The sequence below is a fragment of the Papio anubis genome, chromosome 16 (genome assembly GCF_008728515.1).
Source record: "Papio anubis isolate 15944 chromosome 16, Panubis1.0, whole genome shotgun sequence".
Lineage (NCBI taxonomy): Eukaryota > Metazoa > Chordata > Mammalia > Primates > Cercopithecidae > Papio > Papio anubis.
The window spans coordinates 30,174,194-30,197,213 of record NC_044991.1 but is presented as its reverse complement, the minus strand read 5'-3'; the positions used below and the strand labels follow the sequence as shown (position 1 = coordinate 30,197,213).

General features: G+C 63.2%; 2 protein-coding genes and 1 pseudogene across 6 annotated transcripts; 1 reads left to right on the top strand and 2 right to left on the bottom strand.

Annotated features, from left to right (window-relative positions):
• Window positions 1–583: 583 nt before the first annotated feature.
• LOC116270927 lies at window positions 584–775 on the bottom strand (annotated as a pseudogene).
• A 615-nt stretch (window positions 776–1,390) lies between these two features.
• Window positions 1,391–19,810, top strand: ZDHHC8 (zinc finger DHHC-type palmitoyltransferase 8). Of its 3 annotated transcripts, none has more exons than XM_009216819.3 (11): window positions 1,391–1,481; window positions 10,941–11,062; window positions 11,224–11,381; window positions 11,466–11,638; window positions 11,861–11,963; window positions 12,362–12,453; window positions 12,620–12,761; window positions 12,966–13,086; window positions 13,170–13,279; window positions 14,529–15,529; window positions 18,824–19,810. In XM_009216819.3, the coding sequence occupies exons 2-11, from the start codon at window positions 11,026–11,028 to the stop codon at window positions 19,032–19,034; spliced, it is 2,148 nt and encodes a 715-aa protein (XP_009215083.1). In that variant the 5' UTR covers window positions 1,391–1,481; window positions 10,941–11,025; the 3' UTR covers window positions 19,035–19,810. The 3 variants fall into 3 exon arrangements, with proteins under 3 accessions (XP_009215083.1, XP_003905281.2, XP_009215081.2); XM_003905232.3 differs by lacking the exon at window positions 1,391–1,481 and adding an exon at window positions 3,556–3,793; XM_009216817.3 differs by lacking the exons at window positions 1,391–1,481; window positions 18,824–19,810 and adding exons at window positions 3,592–3,793; window positions 17,007–18,258.
• Window positions 19,811–20,219: 409 nt separating this feature from the next.
• On the bottom strand, window positions 20,220–22,792 carry CCDC188 (coiled-coil domain containing 188). 3 transcript variants are annotated; one of them, XM_009216824.3, is made up of 9 exons: window positions 22,140–22,787; window positions 21,937–22,044; window positions 21,749–21,853; window positions 21,525–21,581; window positions 21,383–21,442; window positions 21,215–21,279; window positions 21,002–21,047; window positions 20,679–20,728; window positions 20,228–20,604 (listed from the first exon to the last, which is right to left on the bottom strand). In XM_009216824.3, the coding sequence occupies exons 1-9, from the start codon at window positions 22,629–22,631 to the stop codon at window positions 20,418–20,420; spliced, it is 1,170 nt and encodes a 389-aa protein (XP_009215088.1). In that variant the 5' UTR covers window positions 22,632–22,787; the 3' UTR covers window positions 20,228–20,417. The 3 variants fall into 3 exon arrangements, with proteins under 3 accessions (XP_009215090.2, XP_009215089.2, XP_009215088.1); XM_009216826.3 differs by lacking the exon at window positions 20,679–20,728 and having other exon boundaries at window positions 20,220–20,604; window positions 22,140–22,790; XM_009216825.3 differs by lacking the exons at window positions 20,679–20,728; window positions 21,749–21,853 and having other exon boundaries at window positions 20,220–20,604; window positions 22,140–22,792.
• Between the last annotated feature and the right edge of the window lie 228 nt (window positions 22,793–23,020).

The window sequence follows — 23,020 nt, the reverse complement described above, 5'->3', positions numbered from 1 at the left end:
GCCATAACGTGCCCTGTCACCGTTTATCATGAACCAGACGTGCTTCACTGTGAGGCTGGCTGCCTGCTGCCATCACTTGCTCTTTTGTGTCCTCCACCTGGGCCTGGGCCCAGTTCTCTCTGGTCTCCATGTGCTGTGTCCTGTCTGGTGACTGCCTGCTGGTTTAAACACCAGTCCTTTGTTCCTCTGGGGCTGGGGTCCCCAACCCCTGGCCTACTGACCCGTACAAGTCTGTGGCCTGTTAAGAACTGGGCCACACAGCAGGAGGTAAGTGGTGGGCGAGCGAACTTTACCACCTGAGCTCCTCCTCTCAGATAAGCAGGGCATTAGATTCCCATAGGAGTGCGAACCCTATTGTGAACTGCACATGTGAGGAATCTGGGTTGTGCACTCCTTATGAGAACCTAATGCCTGATGATCTGAGGTGGACAGTTTCATCCTGAAACCACTCCCCTACCCCTGGTCCATGGAAAAATTGTGCACCAAACTGATCCCTGGTGCCAAAACGGTTGGGGACCACCGCTCTGGGGGATGTACTTCCAAAGGCAACTACTCAGGTTTGTTTATTTTTACATAAATGGGAACCACTTTATGGTCTCTAGCATCAGCCAAGGCTGACTTTGGTTGGCCCCTGTGGCAGAGTGGCCCCTGCAGAGGGAAAGGCCAGCTCAGGAAAGAAGGCTGTGCTGACTCCTCGTGGTTTCCAGTGCCCTACATGTTCAGAGAAAGTTCTTTGGTAATGAACTATGGAAATGATCCCTGAAAGTATGGTCTTTGCTCCTGGTTTTAAACAGCCCAACTGAAGACTCCTCACTGGCATCTTGCCTGTTTTCTGTGAGCTGTGGCCCTCATGCTCGTGGACGGCCTTTTAGCAGGTTGGCAGGGGGACAGTGGTGCACTTTGCACCCAAGAAGAGGTGAAGCCTGTGCCCCGTGCCGAGTGAGGTCCTCGTGTTGGGAGGGTGACGCTGTCCACTGCAGACAGTGCCTTGCTGTGCCGTGTCACCCTTGGGGCCACAGGCTGGGTACAGGTGTCAATTGGAGGCTTTGATGTCTGTGAAAGGGAGGGCCCCATGCACTGGCCGGAGCTTCCAGGAGGGAAGCCCTTGGCTAGGACAGGCACCCCACACCCCCAGCACAGAAAGGATGTTTAGCATTCTGTATTTGATTTGGGGTTCTAGTAAAATTCCAGGCTGACTTCCTTCATCTGGGGATGGGAGAAATGTCTCCAAGGAGAGTCCTCAACAGTGGGAAGGCCCCTCGGAATGGCTGGGATACAGTGCCATCCTGTGGTGGGGCTGTGTTGCAGGGCGCATTTGAGGATGCAGCTTGTTGACACTGCAGGATGTGATGTGCTGCAGGAAGGGAGCTGTGCTGGCCCCACGGGAACACAGGGTAGGCTCTACAAGGACACCCATGTGGGCACTCACGCCAGCTGTCCAGCCCAGTGTGTTTCCAGTGGGTCCCCTTCGGCAGACAATGGTGAGCGGAATGGGGTCCTGCTGGTGCTAGAGACTGTGTGAGAAATGCAGTGTGGTTCAGCCTTCCATCCCACGTCTGTCCGCCAGGCTGCAGGCGGGGGAGCCTCCTGCTTTCTGCTTCATTTTCCTCTTCCCTGGGATCTTAGCTCTTCTTGGGGAGGAAACTAGGCCATGGGCTCAGCAGCCATGCTGGTGGGGGAGGCCGGTGCTGACCTCACTCAGTTCTCTGTCTCCAGTAGTGGGTCTGTACTACTGGGGATCCCTCTGCCCAGGCCTCTGTTAAGGAAAAGGGATCCCAAGGCCAGATGCAATGGTTGACACCAGTAACCTCAGCACTTTGGGAGGCAAAAGCGGGAGGATCACTTCAGGCCAGGAGTTCAAGACCAGATTGGGCAACATAGTGAAAGACCCTATCTCTACAAAAAAATTTAAAAAATAACCTGGCGTGGTGGTGCGCGTCTGTGGTCTCAGCTACTTGGGAAGCTGAGGTGGGAGGATCACTTGAACCCTGAAGGTTGAGGCTTCAGTGAGCCATGATTACACCACTGCACTCCAGCCTGGGTGGCAGAGTGAAACCCTGTGTTAAAAACTCAAGGGAAAAGGCATCTCACCAAGTAGGCCTGATTCCGCTTCTTCCCACAGTCAGCATTTGATAGTTTACTCCAGGGTTCAGCTGGTGGAGGAAGGTGACTGTCCTGGCACCCTGCACAAAGCATGGACTTGGAGTCAGACCTGGACCCTGAGGGGTTCTGTGGTGTGTGCCACTAGAGGAGTCACTTCCTTGGGGAAGGTAGGAGCAAGGGGGAGGCTAGAGATGGGCGCCAAGTGGCAGGTGTGTTGCCAACCGAGAGGCTCACTCGTGGCCACTGCAGAGCCCAGGTAAGGAGGCATCTGCTCCAGTGGTGTCTGCTCTAGGCTCACCATTGTGCCCTGAGACCCCTCCACTGCCTCAGTGCTTGCGAGCACCTCCTGGAGCAGGGCACCCTGAGAGCAGTGCTTACCACTAGAGCTGCCTGGGAGAAAGCCCATCACCATTTCAACAGCCACAACCCTGGCCTGCCCACCCTGAGGAGCTGGGGCCAGGTGCTTCCCCAGGTGAGCAGGGGCCTCCAGGCCAAGGAGCCCCATGCCTGCACAGCATGGTAGGGCCGCATGGGGTTCTGGTTGTAGGGGAGCAGACACTCAGGGCTGGGGGTGATGGGTGAGGTCCCCCCCACAGATCTCCACCTAGGGAGGAGTCTAATGGGTCTGGGTTTCAGAACTGGGGGTGATTGGGACCTGTTGGCGTCGCCGAGGACAATGACCCTCACTGGAGAGGCTCCGGAGCTTGACTGAGAGTCTCCCGCTGGCGCCACCTGCTCTGCCAGGGGGAACCCACACGAGGCCCCGCCCACAGCGCCGAAGGCCCCGGTTCGGTCCACCTTAAGCGGCGGCGGGGCGGGTGGGATTTCCTGCGGGAGGAGACGCTCAGGGCCTATCGGGCAGGGCCGGGGCGCCGGGCTTCCCAAGGGGCCCGCCTCGGGGAGGATGGGGGCTTCAGCCTACCCTCTTTCAAGCCTGCAGTTCGGGCCAGGACGCGGAGGGCCTGGCGCCCGCTGGCCGGGCTCCTCCAGCCCAGTCGCCCGAGGGAGGGCTGCGAGGCGGTCAGGAGGCAAAACAGCCACGACGCCGCTGCGGTGTCACACCCGCGCCCCCTCGTGAATGCCAGGGGGTTCCAGACCAGAGGGGTCGTTAGGGAGAGGGCTGCGCCCACAGACGCCCCCGAGGCCACCTGCACGCCTCCGCGGCCCGGAACCAGGGAGCCCTGGCCTTCGCCGTGGTGACCACCGGCCGGCCGGGCCGCAGGGGTGCGTGGGTGCCCGGCCCCCGAGAGCCGCGGGCGCTCGCCGAGATGGGGTCCCCGAGGCCGCGAGGCCCCGCCGACTCCGAGGGTCCCGCGAACCGGTGGGCGGCCCCGGGGACCCGTCGATTCGCCCCGCCCCGTCCCTCCTCGCCGCGGCCCCCGGCGCCCGGTCCACTTTAAGCGGGCGCGCTGACATCAGCGAAGCGCCGCCGCCGCCGCCGCCCGTGGGTGGGATTTCTCCGCCGCCGCCGCCGCCGCCGGGCGGGTCCTGCGCCGCGTCCAGCCCGCCCGCCCGACCCCGGCCCGACCTCGGCCGGCCCCGCCCGCCCGGCCCCGGGAGGGATGAGGGCGGCGCGGCGCCCAGGATGCCCTGCAAAGCCCCGGGACGCGCCTCAAACCCGCCGGGTACATCCCGGTGGCCACGCCGCTGCGCTGCTGGTCGGCTCCAGCACCCTCTTCTTCGTGTTCACGTGAGTCGGCGCCGCGTCTGGGAGCACCGGGGCAGCGATGGGCAGGGCCCGCACAGCCCGGGCACGGGGGCGGCGCTCGCGGGCTGGCGGGGCCCGGGACAGTGGGCGGGCGGGGCGCCGGCTGCAGGCGACGGCAGTCCCTCTCCCCGCGCCGGGGCCGGGGGAGCTGAAGCCGTGTGCGGGCATCCCGGGCACCGGGGTGAGTCCGTTGTGTGGGGACACCAGTGCGGGCTGGGCACCTCGGGAGTGTCCAGGCAGGCCCTGTCCGGGAGTGCTGGGCCCGGGCAGGGGAGGAGGCCGGGCTGCTCTGGGTGTGGCTGCAGCCCTTCCCTCCCCATGGGGCTCCCGAGGGGACGTGGGCCACCCAGAGCCATGAGCCCTCCCTGCAGGTGGCTGTGGGTGCCTCTCGGGTCTCCTCCTGGCTGCCCGCCCCAGGCCAGAGTCAAGTTGTCCCCACGTAGGTGTGGCCTGGTCTGGTTGCCACATGCCTGCCCCACAGCCACTGGTGACCCGGGCCTGGCCCTTGGCCTCCCTCTCAGGAAGACCCAGTGGTCATCACAGTTGGAGGACCCAGGTCAGGCCACACCCAGGGCTCGATGTTAGCACAGCACCTCTGTGGTTAGCCATGGTGCACACCAGGACCCTTGAGGTCCTGTTTCTGGGAGTGAGAGCCCGCGCCTGCTGGACACTGGGCCCCTCCAGCCTCAACTTCTTCACCCAAGATACAGGCTGGCTTAGGACCAGAGAGGCATGTGGACAGCACAACCTCTCTCTGTGGCTGTGGGGTCACCACAGGGCTTCTTCAGGCACAAGGAGGGTTGGGGGCTCCAGGCTTCGGTTGCACAGATCTTCAACCACACACCCCCCTTCCACCAATCTGGGGTTGAGACATAGCCCAGGTGACATGAACGATGGCGACCTATTCCAAGGTAGGGCCACCCCTGAGCATGTGAGCCTGGAGAGGGGCAGGTAGGGGCTGCCTGACACTCGTCACCTTTGCAAGAATTTGGGGAGTCGCCGCATGCATGGCGAAGCTGAATCGGGTGCCCGTGGAGGCGAGAGAGTTACCTGCAGGCTGGGGCTGGGTGGGCACCGCAGGCTGCCAAGAGCATGTTTAAAAAAGGCCTGTGTGGACGGGCTTATTTCTGGCTCGGGCAAGCCAGCGTGTTCTTGTCACTCAGACAGTGCTGGTGTGGGGCAGAGAGAGGTGGGTGGTGGGCAGCCGGGGGAGCCTGGCCTGGGTGAACACATCCCACCAAGGCTTCTGGAGGGGTGGGCCCAGCCCAGTGTTGGTCCCCAGGGCCTCTGTCAGTGTGGGGGTCTGGCTTGGTTCCTTACTCCCTCCATGCAATTCAGTGTCCTTTCTCATGACTTTAAAAGTAATGTGTGGGCCGGGCACAGTGGCTCACGCCTGTAATCCCAGCACTTTGGGAGGCCGAGGCGGGCAGATCACCTGAGGTCAGGAATTTGAGACCAGCCTGGCCAACATGGCGAAACCCCATCTCTACTAAAAGTACAAAAACTAGCCAGGTGTGGTGGCGGGCGCCTGTAATTCCAGCTACACAGGAGGCTGAGGCAGGAAAATCGCTTGAACCCGGGAGGCGGAGGTTGCAGTGAGCCAAAATCGCACCACTGCACTCCAGTCTGGGTGACAGAGCAAGCACTCTGTCTTGAAAAAAAAAAAGTAATGTATGTTCTTTTAGAAACTTGTGGTAAAATACAGAAAAAATATGCTAAGAAATTAAAATCAACCCTGCACACCCCCCAAATCCCATCCTCCTTGAATGGCTCCTCTGTTCCTGGCACTGCATCTGTAGCCGGCTGTGGTGGCTGCGGCTACTGGTTCCCTCGCGTGTGATGGATGTCAGAGGGCCCTTTCTGTGACTCTGCTGAGAACCTGACCCAGCCCCAGGCATGGAGTGCTTGGGTGGCTCCCACTCTGCTGAGCACCAGCTTCTCCTCCTCTGTTCTGGGGTTCTGTTTCAGCGACACCAGCAGTCTTGAGGTATGGGGTTCCTTCTTGGGGCAGTGCGGGCTGTGCCTGCACCCAACCCTACGCCTGGCCTGTGCTGACCTCTGACGGCCCTGCACATGGGAGAAGGTGCCATGTGTCCCTGTAGAAGGATGGTGGCCCAGGTGCTCACCTGGGTTTGATGTGCAGTGGCCACCTAGCAAGGCTAAGAAGCCCTGCTTGCCCCTTCAGGACAGGGCTGCCCTGAGGCCACACCCCTGGGCTGAATGGCTGTGTCAGTGATCCTGGCCTCTTCCCCGACCCGCCCCAACTCTGCTGAGCTCCTCCAAGACTGCTCAGTTCCTGAGAAAGGGTTCTGTTGGGTCGGCTGGCCCATTGATGACACCCATGGCAGCTGTGCTGATTCTGAGTAGGCAGGGGTCCAGGCGGCCCCTTTCTTGAGGCAGGCCACTTGTCCACCCGTTGCCCAACCTCCTGCCCTGTATCTGGTCCAGGTACGCAGGAAGGAGAGCAGGTTGCTCCTGTGCCCCCTATCCCTGCCCACAGGGCCTATACAGGGTTCCCGACTTTACTGTTTGCTCCTCGGACGTTACCAGACAGTGAGTGGCCCCAGCCCCGTCTCTGCACTCAGTAAACATGAGTTGCTGCCAGTGGGACGGCTTCACCCATGCGCCAGGTAGGCAGGAGTTCTGGGTGTCATGTGGTGTGGGGAGCTGGAGGCCTGAGAACCAGGGACCCCTCCGTCAGCCAGATCGCCAAGGGTCTTGGGACCAGCAGGACATTCACACATCTCTCTAGGAGGGTCTGGGCATGGAAGCATGCCCGGTTGTGAGGGGTACCCTCTCAGGATGGGGCACATACAGCAGGGCAGCTTGTCAGAGGCCCTCTTCCTTCAGGAAACCTTCCCAGGATTTTGTTGTTGTTGGTTTGTTTGTTTGAGACAGGGTCTCACTCTGTCGCCCAGGCTGGAGTACAGTGGTGCTACCTCGGCTCACTGCAGTCTCGACCTCCTGGGCTCAAGTGATCCTCCCACCCCAGCCTCCTGAGTAGCTGGGATGACAGGTGGGCACCCTCACACTCGGCTAATTTATTTATTTTTTGTGTTTTTTTTAATAGAGATGGGGTCTCGCTATGTTGCCCAGGCTGTTCTCCTGAGCTCAGGTGATCTGCCAGCCTTAGCCTCCCAAAGTGCTCGGACTACAGGTGTAATCACTGTTCCCGGCCCCTTCCTATGTTTCTGGGTGTTTTGTGTCCCGCTGGGCTGCAGAAGCCCTTTACACTGTGGCATAATGCTAGGCTGGGTCAGCTGCTGGCAGAGGGTTCGAAGACTCTTAGGCCAGGCTCCCGACCCTGCCCTGACTTCACTCCAGAGCCACGTTGCAGAATGACAGGGACCCTGTGAATGTCCAAGGTCTGGGGCTGCCTGGCAGGCTGCCAATGCCTGGGGCTGAGCCAGGCTGGCTTATCTCTCTCTGGGGCATCTGGGATGGTGTGGCTGGTCCCTAGATCGTCCTGAGCCCTCTCCTTGCCTGGAGGCCCAGTTCAGGACAGCAGTCAGAACAGGCCCTGGGCCAGACTAGCCTTGGGGGGCCAAGAGGGACTGAACTGCTGACTGGGACCTCATGAGTCTGGGGAGCCTGGGGGTGAAAACTCAGTGTGAGCCCCCCTGCTGGAATCTACCGAATGTGGCCTGGGGTATTCCTGGCCCCTAAGCCTCAGTTTCCCCATCTGTCCAGGTGTCTGTAGGGACTGGACAGGTAGGTGCAGGTACTTTGAGGTCCAAAGGCCCAGCCTGACAAGGGCACAGCGGCTTTTGTCCCGCCGGTCCCGGGCGCCCCACGGGCGAGTGCCACTCATACACAAACAGTGCTAATGAAGAACCTGATTTAAATGAAAACGTCTGAGTTAAAATTTTCCATTCCACATTTAGCTGTGGCGGACATTCTGCCCCTAAGCCACCCCCCCTTGCTGGGCGGTGTCTCCCTGCCAGCCCAGGCGGGACTTGGGGCCTCAGCCCGGGTGGGGCCTATGGTGGTGGTGCATGTCCCAGCCTGTGGCCCTGGATGAGGGATTGGAACTTCGGGGCTGGGCCCCCCGGACCTGCCCTCCGCCCATTGCTTGGCTGGAGCCAGCCAGGAGGGGCTCAGAAGGACATGGCGGGCCAGACACTCCACCCCCAGCCCAGGCCCAGAGCCTGTCTCTGCCTGGCCCTCCGGCAGGCAAGCCTGGTGTGCACCATCAGGTCTGGGTGGGAGTGGAGCCTCCCCGAACCAGGACCCAGACTACTGGCTGCTGGGCCCTGCCCATAGGGAATGTGTGTCTTCGAGTGTCCCTGAGCATCCACACATGGCCTCCCCTGTCTCCATGTGTCCTCATGCATCCTTGCATGTCCTCCTGTGTCCTCCCGTGTTCTTGCACATCCCTGAGAGTGCTTGTGTGTCCCCACACTTGCCCTATCCACAGAGGAGCAAAAGGAAGCCCAGAGAGTGGGAGGGCCATGTCTGAGGCCAGAGTGAGGGGCAGCTGAGCCGAGGCTGGATAGGGCTGGATGCGGTGTGAGGAGGCGTGTGTCTTTGCACGCCTGTGTTCACGTGTGCTCACACATCGGTCTTGGCTGAGTGATGTGCAGGCATGTCTGCATTCTTGCATATGCGCCAGCGTGTGCATGTGTGCATGTCTGCATGCAAGTGTTCATGCATGTATGTGTCTTGCATGCAGATATGATTCATGTATGTGTGTGTGCCTTCTGTGCACCAGAGCAGGTTGTCTGTGTGTTTATGTGTGTACATGCCTGTGTATTTGTGTGTGTGCACCCGCCTCATGCACATGTGCCCTGGAGCATGTTTGTGCGTATGTCCATATCTTCACACATGTGTCTGTACGTGCCTGCACGTGCTCCTCATCTTCCCCACTGAGCCCTGAGAGTTCTGGGCCCTGGTGGGTTGGCCCGTGAGCTGGTCCCTGTTAGGCAGGATCCCACCTTGGGGATTACAGAGAGGACAGTTGCCTCACCCTGAAGGACTGGAGAGGTGGGCAGCAGCTCAGGTCCCAGTCAGAGAACCCACGACAAGCCTCCCCAACCCCTGGCTTAGTGCCCATAAGGGCCCTCACAGGCACGTAGGCTGGTGGTACCCGCACTGGGCGGGGGGACCCGGTCACACTGCAGACTTCCCAGAGTGGCCCTGTGGCTGTGAGGCTGCTGTCTGGCCCGCCTGGCGTGGGAGAGTCCAGGCTCAGGGAGGACACAGCAGTACCGCCTGCTTGGGCTGTCAGGGAGCTCAAGTCAGCATGGGGTTCAGGCCCCACCTGCCTGATGGGCAAACGCACTCCCGAGGCCCCAGTTAGGGCCAGGAGGCAGGCTGGCAGCCAGCACAGGTGCAGAGGGGCCCTGAGGCTTCCATCCTCAGGTCAGCAATGGGAGGATAGAGGCTGCCTCCCTCCTCGCAGCCCAAGGGTTGACCAATGGCACTTGCCCCATCCCTTCCCAGAGCAGGCCAGCCCCACAGGCACCATGAGAGCCTGTGTTTGATTTAATGCTCTGCTGTCAACATCTTAAAATTTTCTGTAATTTTAAAATAAGGGGCCCACAGTTTCATTTTGCACAGATTACGTAGCCAGCCTTCCCCAGAAGGCTTGTGGGGAGCACAGGCCCTGCCTCTCCCTAGAGGGCCGCTCACCTGCCTGTGCCCACCTTGCTGGGCTGACCATGCCTTAGGGACCTGTGGTCCTTGCTGAATGGCGTTGCATTGGAGGCCAGGCACGTTTGAGTGCTGCCTGTGTGCCAGGCAGGGCTGGGGAGGGTGGAAGGAAGCCTGGGGGCTGGGCCACTGGGCAGGGACAGGGAGAGCCCTCCCAGCAGAGGGAGCTGTGGCCGCAGCTGTGTCCTCACCCTGGGGTCTACGCCACGGGCTGGGCCCTGGACAAGAGGAAGGGTAACTTGGGCTCCTGGCCCTGCCGAGGATGGCTGTCGTGGGAAGCAGAGTCTTTAAATAGCCTCTTGCTTTCCACTAAAAATAGTGAAGCTCTGCTGCCGTGGAGGTGGTTGCCGGGGCGGCGGGGCTGGCTGCTGGCCAGGCGGGTGTGGGTGCAGCAGTGTGGCCACGTGCGCTAGGGTGGTAAGCAGCGCGTGGGCCCCGTCCACTGCTAGTGGCCACGGAGGTCAGGGCTGCTGTGGGGGATCCCCACTAGTCCCCCAACTATGCAGAGGGCCTGGGTACAGGGAGGGACGCAAAATCCTGTGTTCCTGTCCCTGCTGCTTGTCACAGCAGCCGTCTCAGGATGTGCAGGGGAGAGACGAGGAGCCTGAGGCCAGAGGGGCTTCTCGGAAGCTGAGTGGGTGGATTTAGGAACCTGCTGCAGGCCGTGTGGCCCGAGGACTGGCAGGTCTCCTCAGAGGGGACTCAGGCCAGGCCCCTTGCGGGCTGAGGAAGGCACCTTTCAGGAAGACGTGTGAGGGCACACCTTACAGGGAAGCTGCGGAGGGCAGCCTGGAGTCCTGGAAAGCTTCCCGGAAGAGGGGGTGGCCTTGGAGCCAAGTGCTGAGGGCTGGGAAGATGGGAAGTGGTGGGGGACATTGTGCATTTCTAGAGTCCCTAAGTGTTCTACTTTGTCATCTGGGGAGGGAGGTGACAAACTCAAAAGAAGGGGCTGTCTGGATGGGGCTGTGCCTGTCTGGGAATAGTCGGGGCATCCCATGCATTTACTGACCAAGGATTGAGGCTCCCCACACCCCAGAGTCTCCCTGGTGAGAGGTCCCACTGTGCCAGGGATGGGCCTGGATGAGGCGTCGTGGGCGCATTTTCCATCTGCGGCTCCCACCTCCAGCCTGTGCACTGTCCCCCCCAGCCCCCGGCCCCCCGCCCCGGTAGTGGAGCCCAGGGACATCGCTGGAATGGTGTGACCTTAGGCCTGTGGGCCTGTCTGAGATGGCTGCCCTGAGGGGTTGCCAGGTCAGGGCACGGGTAGCCCACATGCTGTACTGATATGCACAGCCTCTGGCGGTTACTCGAAGGAGCCATGTGGCTGAGGTTTCTTGGCAGGGCTGTGGCAGCCTCCCCACTGCCTTTGAGCTCTGAGGGTGACCTTGCAGGCCCAGTCTGCTGCACCACATAGCTCTGCCCCTGCATCCCCTCTGCACCCCCAGACTCCACTCTCTGCCCCCACTGTCTACTGCAGGTGCCCATGGTTGACACGAGCTGTGTCCCCAGCTGTTCCCGTCTACAATGGCATCATCTTCCTCTTTGTCCTCGCCAACTTCAGCATGGCCACCTTCATGGACCCTGGTGTTTTCCCCCGAGGTAGGGCCCTGTGCTGGGCAGCTCATCTCACTTTCACTAGAGTGTGAGCGGCTAACTCGAGACAGCCTCAGGGGTTCCTGGTGGGTGGGCTGGACTTGGGGGAGGGATTCACCTGCCAGGAAAGTCAACTTCGTGCTCCCTGCCTGGCTCCTGGTCTGCAGCGGATGAGGATGAGGACAAGGAGGACGACTTCCGGGCCCCACTGTACAAGAACGTGGATGTGCGAGGTATCCAGGTCCGCATGAAGTGGTGCGCCACGTGCCACTTCTACCGCCCGCCGCGCTGCTCCCACTGCAGCGTCTGTGACAACTGTGTAGAGGTGACCGCCCTGCTGCCCTGCGCTCCCCCAGCCCTGTGCCACATCCCTGCCTGCCACGTGCCCTGACGCACTGCTCCCGCCCAGGACTTTGACCACCACTGCCCCTGGGTCAACAATTGCATCGGGCGTCGAAACTATCGCTACTTCTTCCTGTTCCTGCTGTCACTCAGCGCACACATGGTGGGCGTCGTGGCCTTCGGCCTGGTCTACGTGCTGAACCACGCTGAGGGGCTGGGAGCCGCACACACCACCATCACGTATCCTTGGTTCCTGTGGGCCTCATTGCAGAGGCGATGTGGACCGGGGACACGTTCACTGGGGAGATGGAGCCTCAGAAGGCTTGGTTGCTGCCCAGGGATCCCCAGCGGGCAGGTGGCCATCCCTAGGTTGGGAGGGGGTTTGTCCACAGGCACCTGCTCCGTGCTGCTGCGATGGGGTCTGTGGTGTCCTGGCCTGTGCCGTTCGCCTTAACGGGCTAGCATGGCTGTCATGTGTGTGGCCGGCCTCTTCTTCATCCCTGTCATTGGCCTCACTGGCTTCCATGTGGTGCTGGTCACTCGGGGGCGCACCACCAACGAGCAGGTGCAGACCCCACGGGGGATGGGCAGCCCCAAAGGGCAGAGAGAGTTGGGCCTGCATGGGGACAGGGTGGGGCCTGGGGCACCCTTGTCTGAGGTAGCTTGTGCAGCTGTGTTGAGACGAGGCTCCAACTCTGAGACCCCCATGTGGGGCCACGCCTGCCCCATCCCCTGTGCACATCCTACCTGTGGACAGTGTAGCCACCAGTGACCCAGAAATCCCACAGCTCCCTGCAAGGACAGGCTGGGTAACCTATATGAGGGGCAGCCCTGGGCTACCCCGCCCAAGCCACTTCCCATGAGTACCAGCTTCTAAGGAACCCCAGCTCCCCTGCCCAGCCCCCTGCCCACCCTGGCCTGGACCTTGGGAGGCCAGGCTGGCTGAGGGTCCTGCATCCACAGGTGACTGGGAAGTTCCGCGGGGGTGTGAACCCTTTCACCCGAGGCTGCTGTGGGAATGTGGAGCACGTGCTGTGCAGCCCCCTGGCGCCCCGGTGAGGCCCGTCCTGGGCAGGGTGGTGGGGGCCCTCTGCTGGGTGTGGGGCAGGCAGCCTTAGACCCTCAGCTTGGTCCGTTTTGGCTCTTGCCAGGTGTGGCCAGCCCTGCCCTTGTGTGTTTGTGGCAGGTGGGCTGGCTACTGACCCCTGTGCCCTGGTGCAGGTACGTGGTGGAGCCGCCCCGGCTGCCACTCGCGGTGAGTTTGAAGCCGCCTTTCCTTAGACCTGAACTCCTGGACCGAGCTGCACCGCTCAAGGTCAAGCTTAGTGACAACGGGCTGAAGGCTGGCCTGGGCCGTAGCAAGGTGGGGGCCTGGGCTTGGGGATGGGCTGGCAGTCAGGCCCGTGGATGGGGAAACAGGCAGGTTGGTGGGGGCCTACAAGAGGTGGATGGGGCAGGTGGAGCTGTAGACGGATTCTGGGGAGGGGACCAGGTCCCAGGCTAAATCCCTAGTGAAGCCCTGCCCCTCATCCAAGCCCCACACACCACTGACCCCGCCCCCTCCCAGTCCAAGGGCAGCCTGGACCGGCTGGATGAGAAGCCGCTGGACTTGGGGCCACCACTGCCCCCCAAGATAGAGGCTGGCACGTTCAGCAGTGACCTGCAGACCCCGCGCCCAGGCAGTGCTGGTGAGGTTGGGGCAGCCACACCTAGGGAGGGACGTGGGTTGACCCCCATCTGACCTCAGTCTGACAGTGGTCTGCATCCCCAGAGAGTGCCCTGTCGGTGCAGAGGACCAGCCCCCCGACGCCTGCCATGTACAAGTTTAGGCCGGCCTTCCCCACGGGTCCCAAGGCGCCCTTCTGTGGACCAGGCGAGCAGGTAAGGAGGCCTAGCCTGTCCCCTGGCAGGCCTTGTCCCCCAGGCCCGCCTCCAGGAGCTCTCCCCACAGCCTTCACCCCATGGAGGCCCCACCTTCAGAGCCCGGCCTCTCCAGTGGAGGCCACATCCCCTGAGACCATGCCCCTCAGGGCTCTGCCTGGGTCACCAAGGACCTTGTGTGACTGGTAGGACCCTGCCTGTGTGCACCCAGAACTGGGACCCACGGAGGGGAGCAGGGTGTCCTGGAAGGGACTGGCGTGGGCCGTCCAGGCTTAACGTCTGTCCCTTGGCTGGCACTGCCCTAGACCAGGTGGGCGGCTGCCCCCAGGAGCACTGTGTACCAGGATGCCTGGAATTCCACCATTAGTCACTCTGTAAGGCCCACGGGAAGACTTCGGAAGAATTTGAGACGTGCTTGAGAAAGCACATTTCTCTTCCCTGAGTTGCATGAGTGCTCTGTGGTCGCTGGAGTAGTAGGCAGCATGGGGCAGTCTGTGCAGTGAACCAGAATACCCAACAGTCCCACAGTGTCATCCTTCTTTCTGTTCTTTCTGGGCCACCCCAAAAGGCACCCTGTGGCTGGGCCCCGTGCACCTAGATGAGCCCCATCCCCGGGGACCTCTTCCCTCAGGATTGATGTCCTTCCTGGAGAGAGTCACTGGGTGGAGCAGTGAGTCTGGGCCTCCTTGGCCAAGGGTCTGAGTCTGCAGGCATGTAGGGGCTGTGCCTCGAAGGAGGAGGCAGCCCTGCTTGGAGATGAGGGCTCCGGATACGTCATCTTCCTGGGACTCCTGAGTCCAGTGGGGGATTGGGTCTGGTTGGCCCAGTGCATTGATCCCACATTTGCCCTGATCCCCGTCTGGCTTTGTGGTTCCTGAGGCTCTTGTCCCAAGCCCAAGCCCATGCCCATGTGCCCGTCACAGAGGCTAGACGAGGCCCCTCCTCCCTGTGGCTGCCCTGAGTGGTGGGCCCCTGGGGCTGTGTGGCTCCAAGGGCAGAGCCCCAGGTGTCTGCAACAGCCAGCTGTGGCCTCCCTCCCACTGCAGAGCCCCTGCCCCTCAGCCATGGATGCTCAGGGACAGGGCCTTGGGTGCTCAGGGACAGGACCATAGGTCACTGTGTGACTCTTACGGCTCCTTGAGGCCCAGTTCCTGAGGCCACGGTGCCAGGTGTGGCCCCTGTGGGTGCTGACTGGCGGCTGCAGGTAGGGTGGCAGGCGGGCAGTGGTGAGAATGCCTTCTCCCTACAGGTTCCAGGCCCTGATTCCCTGACCCTGGGGGATGACAGCATCCGTAGCCTGGACTTTGTGTCCGAGCCGAGCCTGGACCTCCCTGACTATGGACCCGGGGGCCTGCACGCAGCCTACCCGCCATCCCCCCCGCTCAGCGCCTCTGATGCCTTCTCGGGCGCTTTGCGTTCCCTGAGCCTCAAGGCCTCGAGCCGGCGGGGCGGGGACCATGTGGCCCTGCAGCCCCTCCGCTCTGAGGGTGGGCCCCCCACGCCCCACCGTAGCATCTTTGCCCCCCATGCACTGCCCAACCGCAACGGCAGCCTGTCCTACGACAGCCTGCTCAACCCTGGCTCACCTGGTGGCCACGCCTGCCCCGCCCATCCAGCAGTTGGCGTGGCCGGATACCACTCACCCTACCTGCACCCTGGGGCGACGGGCGACCCGCCACGGCCCCTGCCCCGCAGCTTCAGCCCCGTGCTGGGCCCCAGGCCCCGGGAGCCCTCACCTGTGCGCTACGACAACCTGTCCAGGACCATCATGGCATCCATCCAGGAGCGCAAGGACAGGGAGGAGCGTGAGCGCCTGCTGCGCTCCCAGGCCGACTCTCTCTTCGGCGACTCAGGCGTCTATGACGCGCCCAGCTCCTACAGTCTGCAGCAGGCCAGTGTGCTGTCCGAGGGCCCCCGAGGTTCCACGCTGCGCTATGGCTCCAGAGACGACCTTGTGGCTGGGCCCGGCTTTGGCGGCGCCCGCAACCCTGCCCTGCAGACATCACTGTCCTCGCTGTCCAGCTCCGTGAGCCGTGCACCGCGGACGTCGTCCTCCTCCCTGCAGGCTGATCAGGCCAGCAGCAACGTCCCGGGGCCCCGGCCCAGCAGTGGCTCACATAGGTCGCCTGCACGCCAGGGCCTGCCCTCCCCGCCCGGCACTCCCCATTCACCGTCCTACGCAGGCCCCAAAGCTGTCGCCTTCATCCACACGGACCTCCCAGAGCCACCGCCCTCGCTGGCCGTGCAGAGGTGGGTGCCGGGAGGTGCGGGTGGGCTTCCTGGCACAGGGCAGCTGTCCAGCCATCTGCAGGGCCCCTCTTGGCTGGGCACTCATAGGTCATCCCAGGGGCCTGAGTTTTTCTCTGGGGTCGGGACAGGGAGGATGCGCCTCGCCCTGCCTTGAAGGCCCTGGCTAGCCCGTGTGGCCCAGCTCTGAGGATGTCCTGGGCACGCTCTGGGGACGGGGTATGAGAATTTGTGTCCTCATCCCAACAACTCGTTCCCCTAGAGCTGGCGTAGACCCAGCATGTGGGAGGCCGTGGGGCTTTCTCCTTGGGGCGGGTGTCATGCGGCAGCCTGGGTCTCCTTTAGGCTGTGGCTCTGGCTTCCTGGGTCACAGTGGCCCTGTCCACCTGGGCCTCTCCTGGACCTGCTTTGCTGCATCTCTAGGAGGCTGGGGCTGAGGACATTACCTAGCCGCAGAATGTGCCACCCTGGGTGACCGGTCCCTGGCCCTCCCTGTGGGACATAGTTCTAGGAAGCAGGGGTTTCCCTGCTTGTAGGTGGGGAAACTGAGGATTGGAGAAAGCAGGCTGGCTCCAGGCAACCAGCAGGTTGGTAACTGAGACAGCGGGGTCAGCTGGCGTGCAGGCCCAGGCCCAGGTAGGAGAACTGCACACCTGCTGGGGCCAGGACCCAGGCTGCGGCGCTTGGTGTCCTCATGACGTCTGTCGCCCGGTCCAGGCCTGGAAACCTCAAGCACAGGCTCAGCTGTTTCCCGTTGTCAGATGCAGCCCCAGGCGGAGAGCCCAGCCCAGCCTAGGCCAGGCCACTTGGCCACAAAGGGGCTGAGGGCACAGCAGTCCATCCAGCCCTCAGCAGACCTCCCCTACCCCACAGCGTGGGAGTCTGTTCAGCTTTTGTGGAGTTGGGGAGGAGGCTGCCATTGGCAGTGATGAATGGGGAGCCTGAGACCTAGAAGTGGGCAGCATTGCAGCCAGGCGGGGATCGCCGCCCTGGGATGAAGGGCTCTCACCTCAAGAAGGTTTAAGCGGCAAGGGTGGAGCTACTGTTGGTCAGTGCTGGTGGGCAGGAGGGCAGCCCCTCGTTTTCCTGAGAGAGAGCAGGAATGAGGCCAGGCAGAGTGACCAGGCTCCCAGTGCAGGGCAGGGCAGGGGCTCCGGTCACTGCCCACCTGGCTGCCCCATGCTCTCTGGGGCCAGTGCTGCCTAGGAGGGACCCAGGGGCCCGGGAGGGTGGTGGCAGTTGTGGTGACATCTGTCTGTCCTGTGACGGCACAGCCACTCCCCAGGCAGGCTCTGCATCTCCTGCCTGCTTTCCAGGTGAACCCTCCGAGCCCAGAGGGCAGGGACTGCCTGGGGCCCCACGACCCGGCTACACTAGTCCACGTCTGCGTCGTCTCTGTCCTGCTGCCTCCTCTGTCCTCTGTCCCCATGTGTTCCTGTGTTCACCGTGTGCATGCGTGTATGTGCTTGTTTTGATGCAGGGACCACCCTCAGCTGAAGACTCCCCCAAGTAAGCTTAATGGGCAGTCCCCGGGCCTGGCCCGGCTGGGACCTGCCACCGGCCCCTCAGGGCCCTCTGCCAGCCCTACGAGGCATACGCTGGTTAAGAAGGTATCCGGCGTGGGTGGGACCACGTACGAGATCTCGGTGTGAGGACTGACTGCCACCCATCTGCCGTGGTGCCACGGGGACCAGGACCCCGCAGCGTGCTCCCCCCACCGACTTCTCTGCCCCAGGGACAGAGAACCATCCCAACCTGGTGTGGACCCATCAGCGGGAGAGAGTGCCACGCCTCCACAGCTTGCCCCAAGCGCTCTGCCTGCCCGTCCACTCATCTGCCCATGGGGAAGTCGGCTCACTGGGCCAAGGGCCACTGGGCTGTTCTGTGTCTGGGCCCGTCCCATGGCTGGGGCAGTGAGGGGCCCCAGTCAGCCTCTTTGGGGCACCCTCTCTCAGCCAAGCTTGGCCCACTCCCATCACCCATGCACCCCAGATCATCGCCAGGCCAGCCCCCAACGGCCCCCTTACGGACGGGTCCCAGAGATGGACAGAGGCATCCAGAGCCCCCACCTTCCTTCCAACACAGCCTGTGGGCTCCAGGACCGAGTGTCCCCCGCCAGGCTACTCCTAACTAACGCGTTGCCTTTCATGGACCCCGCTGGAAGCTTGTAGCTTGGCAAGGCCAGTGCTTCTGCCCTGGCCTGCTCTGGGTGGTGGTGGATAGGTGGACAGACGGCCAGCCAGCCAGCTGTGGCAGGGGGCCCGGCTCCATGTGTCCTGTGTTGCCCGGCGGGCGGGCTTGTGTCCCGTGTCTGTGTGCTGTGCTGCCGCACCGTGTCTGATGTGTCAGTGCTCCGGCCGCCGCTGTCCCTTTCATCAAAGCCTTAACCTTTGCTTCATGCTCTTGTGGGAGGCGACGGGGGGCAGGCGGGAGCAGGCACGGGGGTGATGCTGCCACAGGGGGCCAGTGACACCCAGAGCCCCCTCCCCAGCCCTCAGGCCCTCCCTGCCAAACTGGAGAACCCTGCCCCAAGGCATGCCACGTCCCCAGCCCTGGCCTGGCTGCGGTGCTTGCGCCGCGGGAAAGCACACTGGGGAGGGGTCCGTGCTTCCCTTGGTGTCAGGGACCTGAGAGTAAGCACACGACAGCGTCCGCTTGCGTTGTGTCTGTTTTATGTTTTTATATCTACATCTATATATCTATAATTTTATTAAAAAAAAGAAAAAGAGTTATTTTGATTCTTTCCTTGGGCAAGGCCAGGGCTGTTGCTGCAGGACCCCCAGGTTAGGGGAGGGCAGAGGCCGGGCCCCGGAAGAGGGGGTGGCTGCTGTCTGGTGTGCAGGGGTAGGTGGGTTCCTCGGGGGCATTTCTGCCGACTTGGGCCAACTCAGAGGCCTGTGAGGAGGGGGCGGCCGATGGTCTGTGGCTGGGAAGTGTGAGGGTCTCTCGCCTTGGGTCTGCGTCAGTTCTGGCAGTGATGGGGTGTTTACGGGAAAGATTTGGGTCTGCCGCTACCCACAGGGGAATCCCAGGAACCCAAGTGCTTGGGGAGATGAAATGGGGGTGCATAGGGGCCACCTGCTGGCTCAGGGCCCTGTGGGGGCTGCTGAACCTGCTGGAACTCTCCTGCCTGTCAAATCCCAGGGGCAGGGCTGAGGGAGTGTGAGGGATGCGCAGCTGTTCGGGGCTGAGACAGCCTGGGCTGGGGCTGTCCAGCGCGGGAGGCGTGCGGGCTGTAGGGCCCTGAAGCTGACCTCCACCTTTCTGCTTCTCTCTCATGGACGCCGCGGCCCACAGGGGGCGGATTGGCACCTGCACCCGTGGATGGGGGCGGCGTGGCCAGCCTTGGGTGCCTCCTGGGCTGCACCTGTGCCACCTTGGCCGCCCGGAGGACCGCCCACCACTGCGGGCCCCCTGGAGCCCGGCCGCCGGGGCAGCCCCACGCGGGGCTATGTGCCGCCTGCACTTGGCTGCCTCCAGTCTTTTCCCCAGCCTCTCCGGGCCCTAGCAGGATGACAAGTAGGCAGCTCTGGGGCCCAGGACAGCCCAGCTGGGGACCCAGGAGGTCAGACTACCATGGACCCTCGGGCAGGGCTGGGGGTGGGCTGGGCTCTCTGCTCCACCAGCCACAGCTTGACAGACTCCCAGCCTGCCAGGGCCCGAGACTCTGTGTCCACATGACCTCAGGAAGTCCCTCACCTGCTGCAGGGGGTCCAGCACCCCACAGGGGGCAGCCCCAGAGCTGTGGGGACCAGCACGACCTTTGCCCAGCCTCCCTGTCCAACCAAGCACTTTAGACTAAGCCACTTCCTCCTCGGGGAGCCCAGGCCTCCGTGGGTTGGGCTGGGTTGGGGGGGTCTCAGGTTGCCCCCGAAGGTCTCTGCACTCCTCCTGCCCTTCCCCTGACACATGAACAGATGCCTTAACTTCGTGGAGCTGCCAGCCTGGTGAGCCACTGGCCCCTGCCTGCCACCAAGGTCCTATAGTCATGGCCAGCTCTGCCTGGGCCCCACTGGGGCTGCCTGCACCCAGAGACGATGCTGCTGGGAGGTCAGAGGGCCCGAGGCCCAAGCCCTGTGTCCTCCAGCAGTGGTACGGCCTACAGCAGGGTGGCACTCCGGCCAGCCCTTCTCCGGCACAGGGTCCCGGTACCTGGGTGCACCCTGGGCTGCGGCTCTATTTCTCCTCTTTGAGGACGAGAAAGCCGCAAAACTCTTCTCTGTTGTTCTTAAGGGCACCCCTGCTAATTAATTCCCCAAATAAAATGTTTGGTGTTGATCTCCACAGCTCTGTCTACCAGTGTGGCCCCCTGTACCGGACAGGGCCCTGGGTTGGGGAGGTGACAGGAGCTGGGCAGGGCGGGTGGTGGCTAGGCAGGGAGGGGAGTTGCATGAGGGGCATGAGGTCAGTGGATCAGCAGGGTCAGCACTGAAAACCTGACCTCTGAGGTCCCCGGGAAGGCCTGGTCCAGGGGGCAAGACCTGAGGATCCCCCGGTCCTCACTGCTGTTGCCTTTCAGCGGAGACCTTCCTAAGACGCCTTAGGAGTCAGAGCCCTGTGCAGAGGGGCTGCCTTCTGGATGGCAGGTGGGATGTGGGGTGGGAAGCCAGCCTTGAGGCTGGGGTCTCCACCCTGACGGACCCTCGCTGCTGGGTCACCCGGTGTCCCTCCCCCAATTTCCACAGAGACATGCTCACCGGCCACATATGTCATGACTCTATGTCCAGCCACAGGCCCAGCCCTCAGGACAGACCCCGCCTCCACCCTTCTCTGCAGCTCCTGGCAGGGACGGTGCACAGTGGTGCTATGTGCAGGGGGCCGGCGCGGCCACTGGGCATCCGGGGCAGTGCTGGTCGCCTGGCCTCCTCGCTGGGGCCGTTGGGCTTCCGGCCTAGAAGGGCAGGAAGCCGTCCACCTCGAGGCGCAGGAAGGGGTCCAGCAGGGCCCGGAGCTTCCAGACGGTGGCACGGCTCAGCAGGGGCGGCACCAGCCCCTCGAAGGGCGTGGGGTTCACCACGTACACGTAGGCAGCAGTCCAGACCAGCAAGGTGCCCAGCAGCAGCCTCAGGGTCAGCAGCCTGCGGGCGGCGGTGGTCAGGGGCAGGGGCGCGCGGGGGGCCTGGGGGCTGGTCTCTGCCGCGCAGTCACCTACCAGAGCTGGCCTGCCAGGCTCTTGGAGCTTCCCAGCTTTGGCCTCCCTTTCTGTCGGGGAGGGGCTGGATCAGAGTCCACCCCGAGGGTTCAGGCTGAGGGCAGGGATCCCTGGCTTTGGGAAACCCTCCTCAGACAGGGGTCCCCCCACCGCAACCCCGGCCCCTTCCTTCTGGACAGGCTCCTGCAGCCTCTTTTCGGATGCCCCCGCCCTGGGCCGCCCTCCTGGACCCCATTTCTCCCCCTCGCCCAAGTAGGGCCCTGGGTGGGGAGGCTGGTGTCCAGACCCAGAGTGGGGCGTGGGGGGCTCACTGCCATGCTCACCATCTGCTGCTCCTTCCTGGCTCGAGTGCGGCACTGGGCCCGCTCCCTGCAGGGGCCTCACGGTCAGGATCGCATGCCCTCCACCCCCAGCCTGGCACCCACCCCCTGGATCGGTGCTATGGAGGTGGGGGGTCAAGGATGGGTCTGCCCTGTCCTGACCAGGACCCCTTCCGAGACCTTGCTCAGCCGGCCTGGCACCTGCGCCCACGTCACCTGAGTATCTCCAGCTGGATATCCTCCATCTGGTCCAGCACACCCCGGATGTCCTTCTTGAGGTTCTGGGGGCCAGAGGAGGTAAGCACAGCAGGCCCCGGCCCCACCCTCCCCGGCCTCTCGCCTGTCCGGCCCTGTCCTTCCAGGTGCTGTCCTGTGGGGACCTACCAGGAGGCCGGTGGCCTGGTTGTTCAGGGCCATGTGCATCTCAGCCACGCTGTCCCACACCTGGGGGGAGTGGGGTCACGCCTGAGGAGCAAGACCCACTGGGTGGGCCCCCAGCATCCCTCCCCCTCAGCCAGGCGGGCACCTCTGTGATGACCATCTTCTTCCTCTCAAAGCACAGGCGGATCTGCTGCAGCTCGTTCTGAGGGTGGGGCCAAGGGTGGGCTTGGGCGGCATCAGCAGGGTGGCCGGTACCTCCCTGCCTTGCCCACCGGACTGCTGCACGAGGGTTCCTCCCCCACAGCCCTCCCCCAGGCTCACCGGCCTGCTGCACGAAGGTTCCTCCCCACTGAACCCCCCCAGGCCCACCTGGGACTGCTGCACAAAAGCCTCTTGCCCCTGGCACAGCTCCCGCCGCAGCAGCTGCAGAGGTGCCCTGTTCCCCAAGGGCTGCGTGCCAGCTGGGTCAGGGGGCTGTGGGAGAGCCCCCAGATCAGCCCCAAAGCTGTGGGCTAGTGGGGCGTTGGCTGCATGGGGTCCCTGGGCCCTGTACTTACCCAGGCCAGAGCAGTGCAGCTTGAGTGTTCGGGACACAGGGGCAGGAACTGCTGCCCCGGCCCTAGGAGGGCCCCCAGCTGCTCTCGAAGGTCCTGGTTCTGCCTTTTCTGGGGTTGGGGACAGAGAGAGGGGACTGCCTGTTATGGCCGCTCCTGGGGCTGGGGCTGGGGCAAGGGTACCAGGCGGTGGGTGGGGTGCTCACCAGGCTGTGGTTCTCCTGCTCTAGCTGCAGGAAGGACTGTTCTGCAGAGCCCAGCGGCTCTGCAGAGGCCAGGGCCCCTCCCTCTGGTGACAGGGGTGGGCATGGGCAGGGTCTGGGCTCTGAACCAGTGGATTCCCCCTGCCTGGGAGCCCCCTGGTTCGACCCTGGGTGCAGGGGCCAGCCCCACCCAAGCCCTGGCTCCACGTCTCCTTGTCTCGGCCCCTCAGGGCCTCTCGCTCTCTGCTCCTGGCTGGACAGAAAGAGCCCAGGAGCCTCGCCCTCCACTCTGGCCCCCCTGCCCCCTGCCCCTGGGACTGGGAAAGGTCTCTGGGACTGCACTGAGTGAGCAGAGGAGATGGGGCCCAGGCAGGGCCACCCTGCAAATCCCTGGCAGGGCTGGTCCAGGCGTTCTCCATGGCTGCTGGAGGCTGGGGCTGGGGGACACTGGGGGTGGGGGTGGCCACAGGGGCCCAAGGTTTTCAGCCCCTCCATCCCTCCCTGCAACCCCTTCCTGACCCCAGGTCCAGGCTCTGGCCTGGCCCAACCTGCCACCCTCTTACTGAGGGCTCTGGGTGACCCATTGGCTCCCAGGCTGCCCCAGGCAACAGTCACAAAGGCCTGGGTGCAGCCAGGGGGGTCACACTGGGCCCCTCCCACCTGGTTCTGAAGTTGTCCCGCCTGGTGACCTCACTGCCTCTGACCCACCGACCCACGATGCGAGTTTTTTCTTTTATGGAGGGGGCTCTGCTCTGTCACCCAGGCTGGAGAGCAGTGACACAATGATGTCTCATTGCAGCCTCCACCCTGGGCTCAGGCAATCCTCCCACCTCAGCCTCCCAAGTAGCTAGGACTACAGGTGTGTGCAACCATGCCCGGCTAAT

Excerpts from the sequence above, each read along its gene's own strand:
- ZDHHC8 (XM_003905232.3), top strand. The coding sequence starts at position 3,666 with ATGAGGGCGGCGCGGCGCCCAGGATGCCCTGCAAAGCCCCGGGACGCG. Across the intron at positions 11,639-11,860 it reads GCCGCACACACCACCATCAC|CATGGCTGTCATGTGTGTGG; the intron begins GTATCCTTGGTT and ends TTAACGGGCTAG. Across the intron at positions 13,280-14,528 it reads TCTGTGGACCAGGCGAGCAG|GTTCCAGGCCCTGATTCCCT; the intron begins GTAAGGAGGCCT and ends TTCTCCCTACAG.
- CCDC188 (XM_009216826.3), bottom strand. The coding sequence starts at position 22,631 with ATGGAGGGGCTGAAAACCTTGGGCCCCTGTGGCCACCCCCACCCCCAG. Across the intron at positions 21,280-21,382 it reads ACCAGGCCACCGGCCTCCTG|AACCTCAAGAAGGACATCCG; the intron begins GTAGGTCCCCAC and ends TCTGGCCCCCAG. Across the intron at positions 21,048-21,214 it reads ATCCAGCTGGAGATACTCAG|GGAGCGGGCCCAGTGCCGCA; the intron begins GTGACGTGGGCG and ends AGGCCCCTGCAG.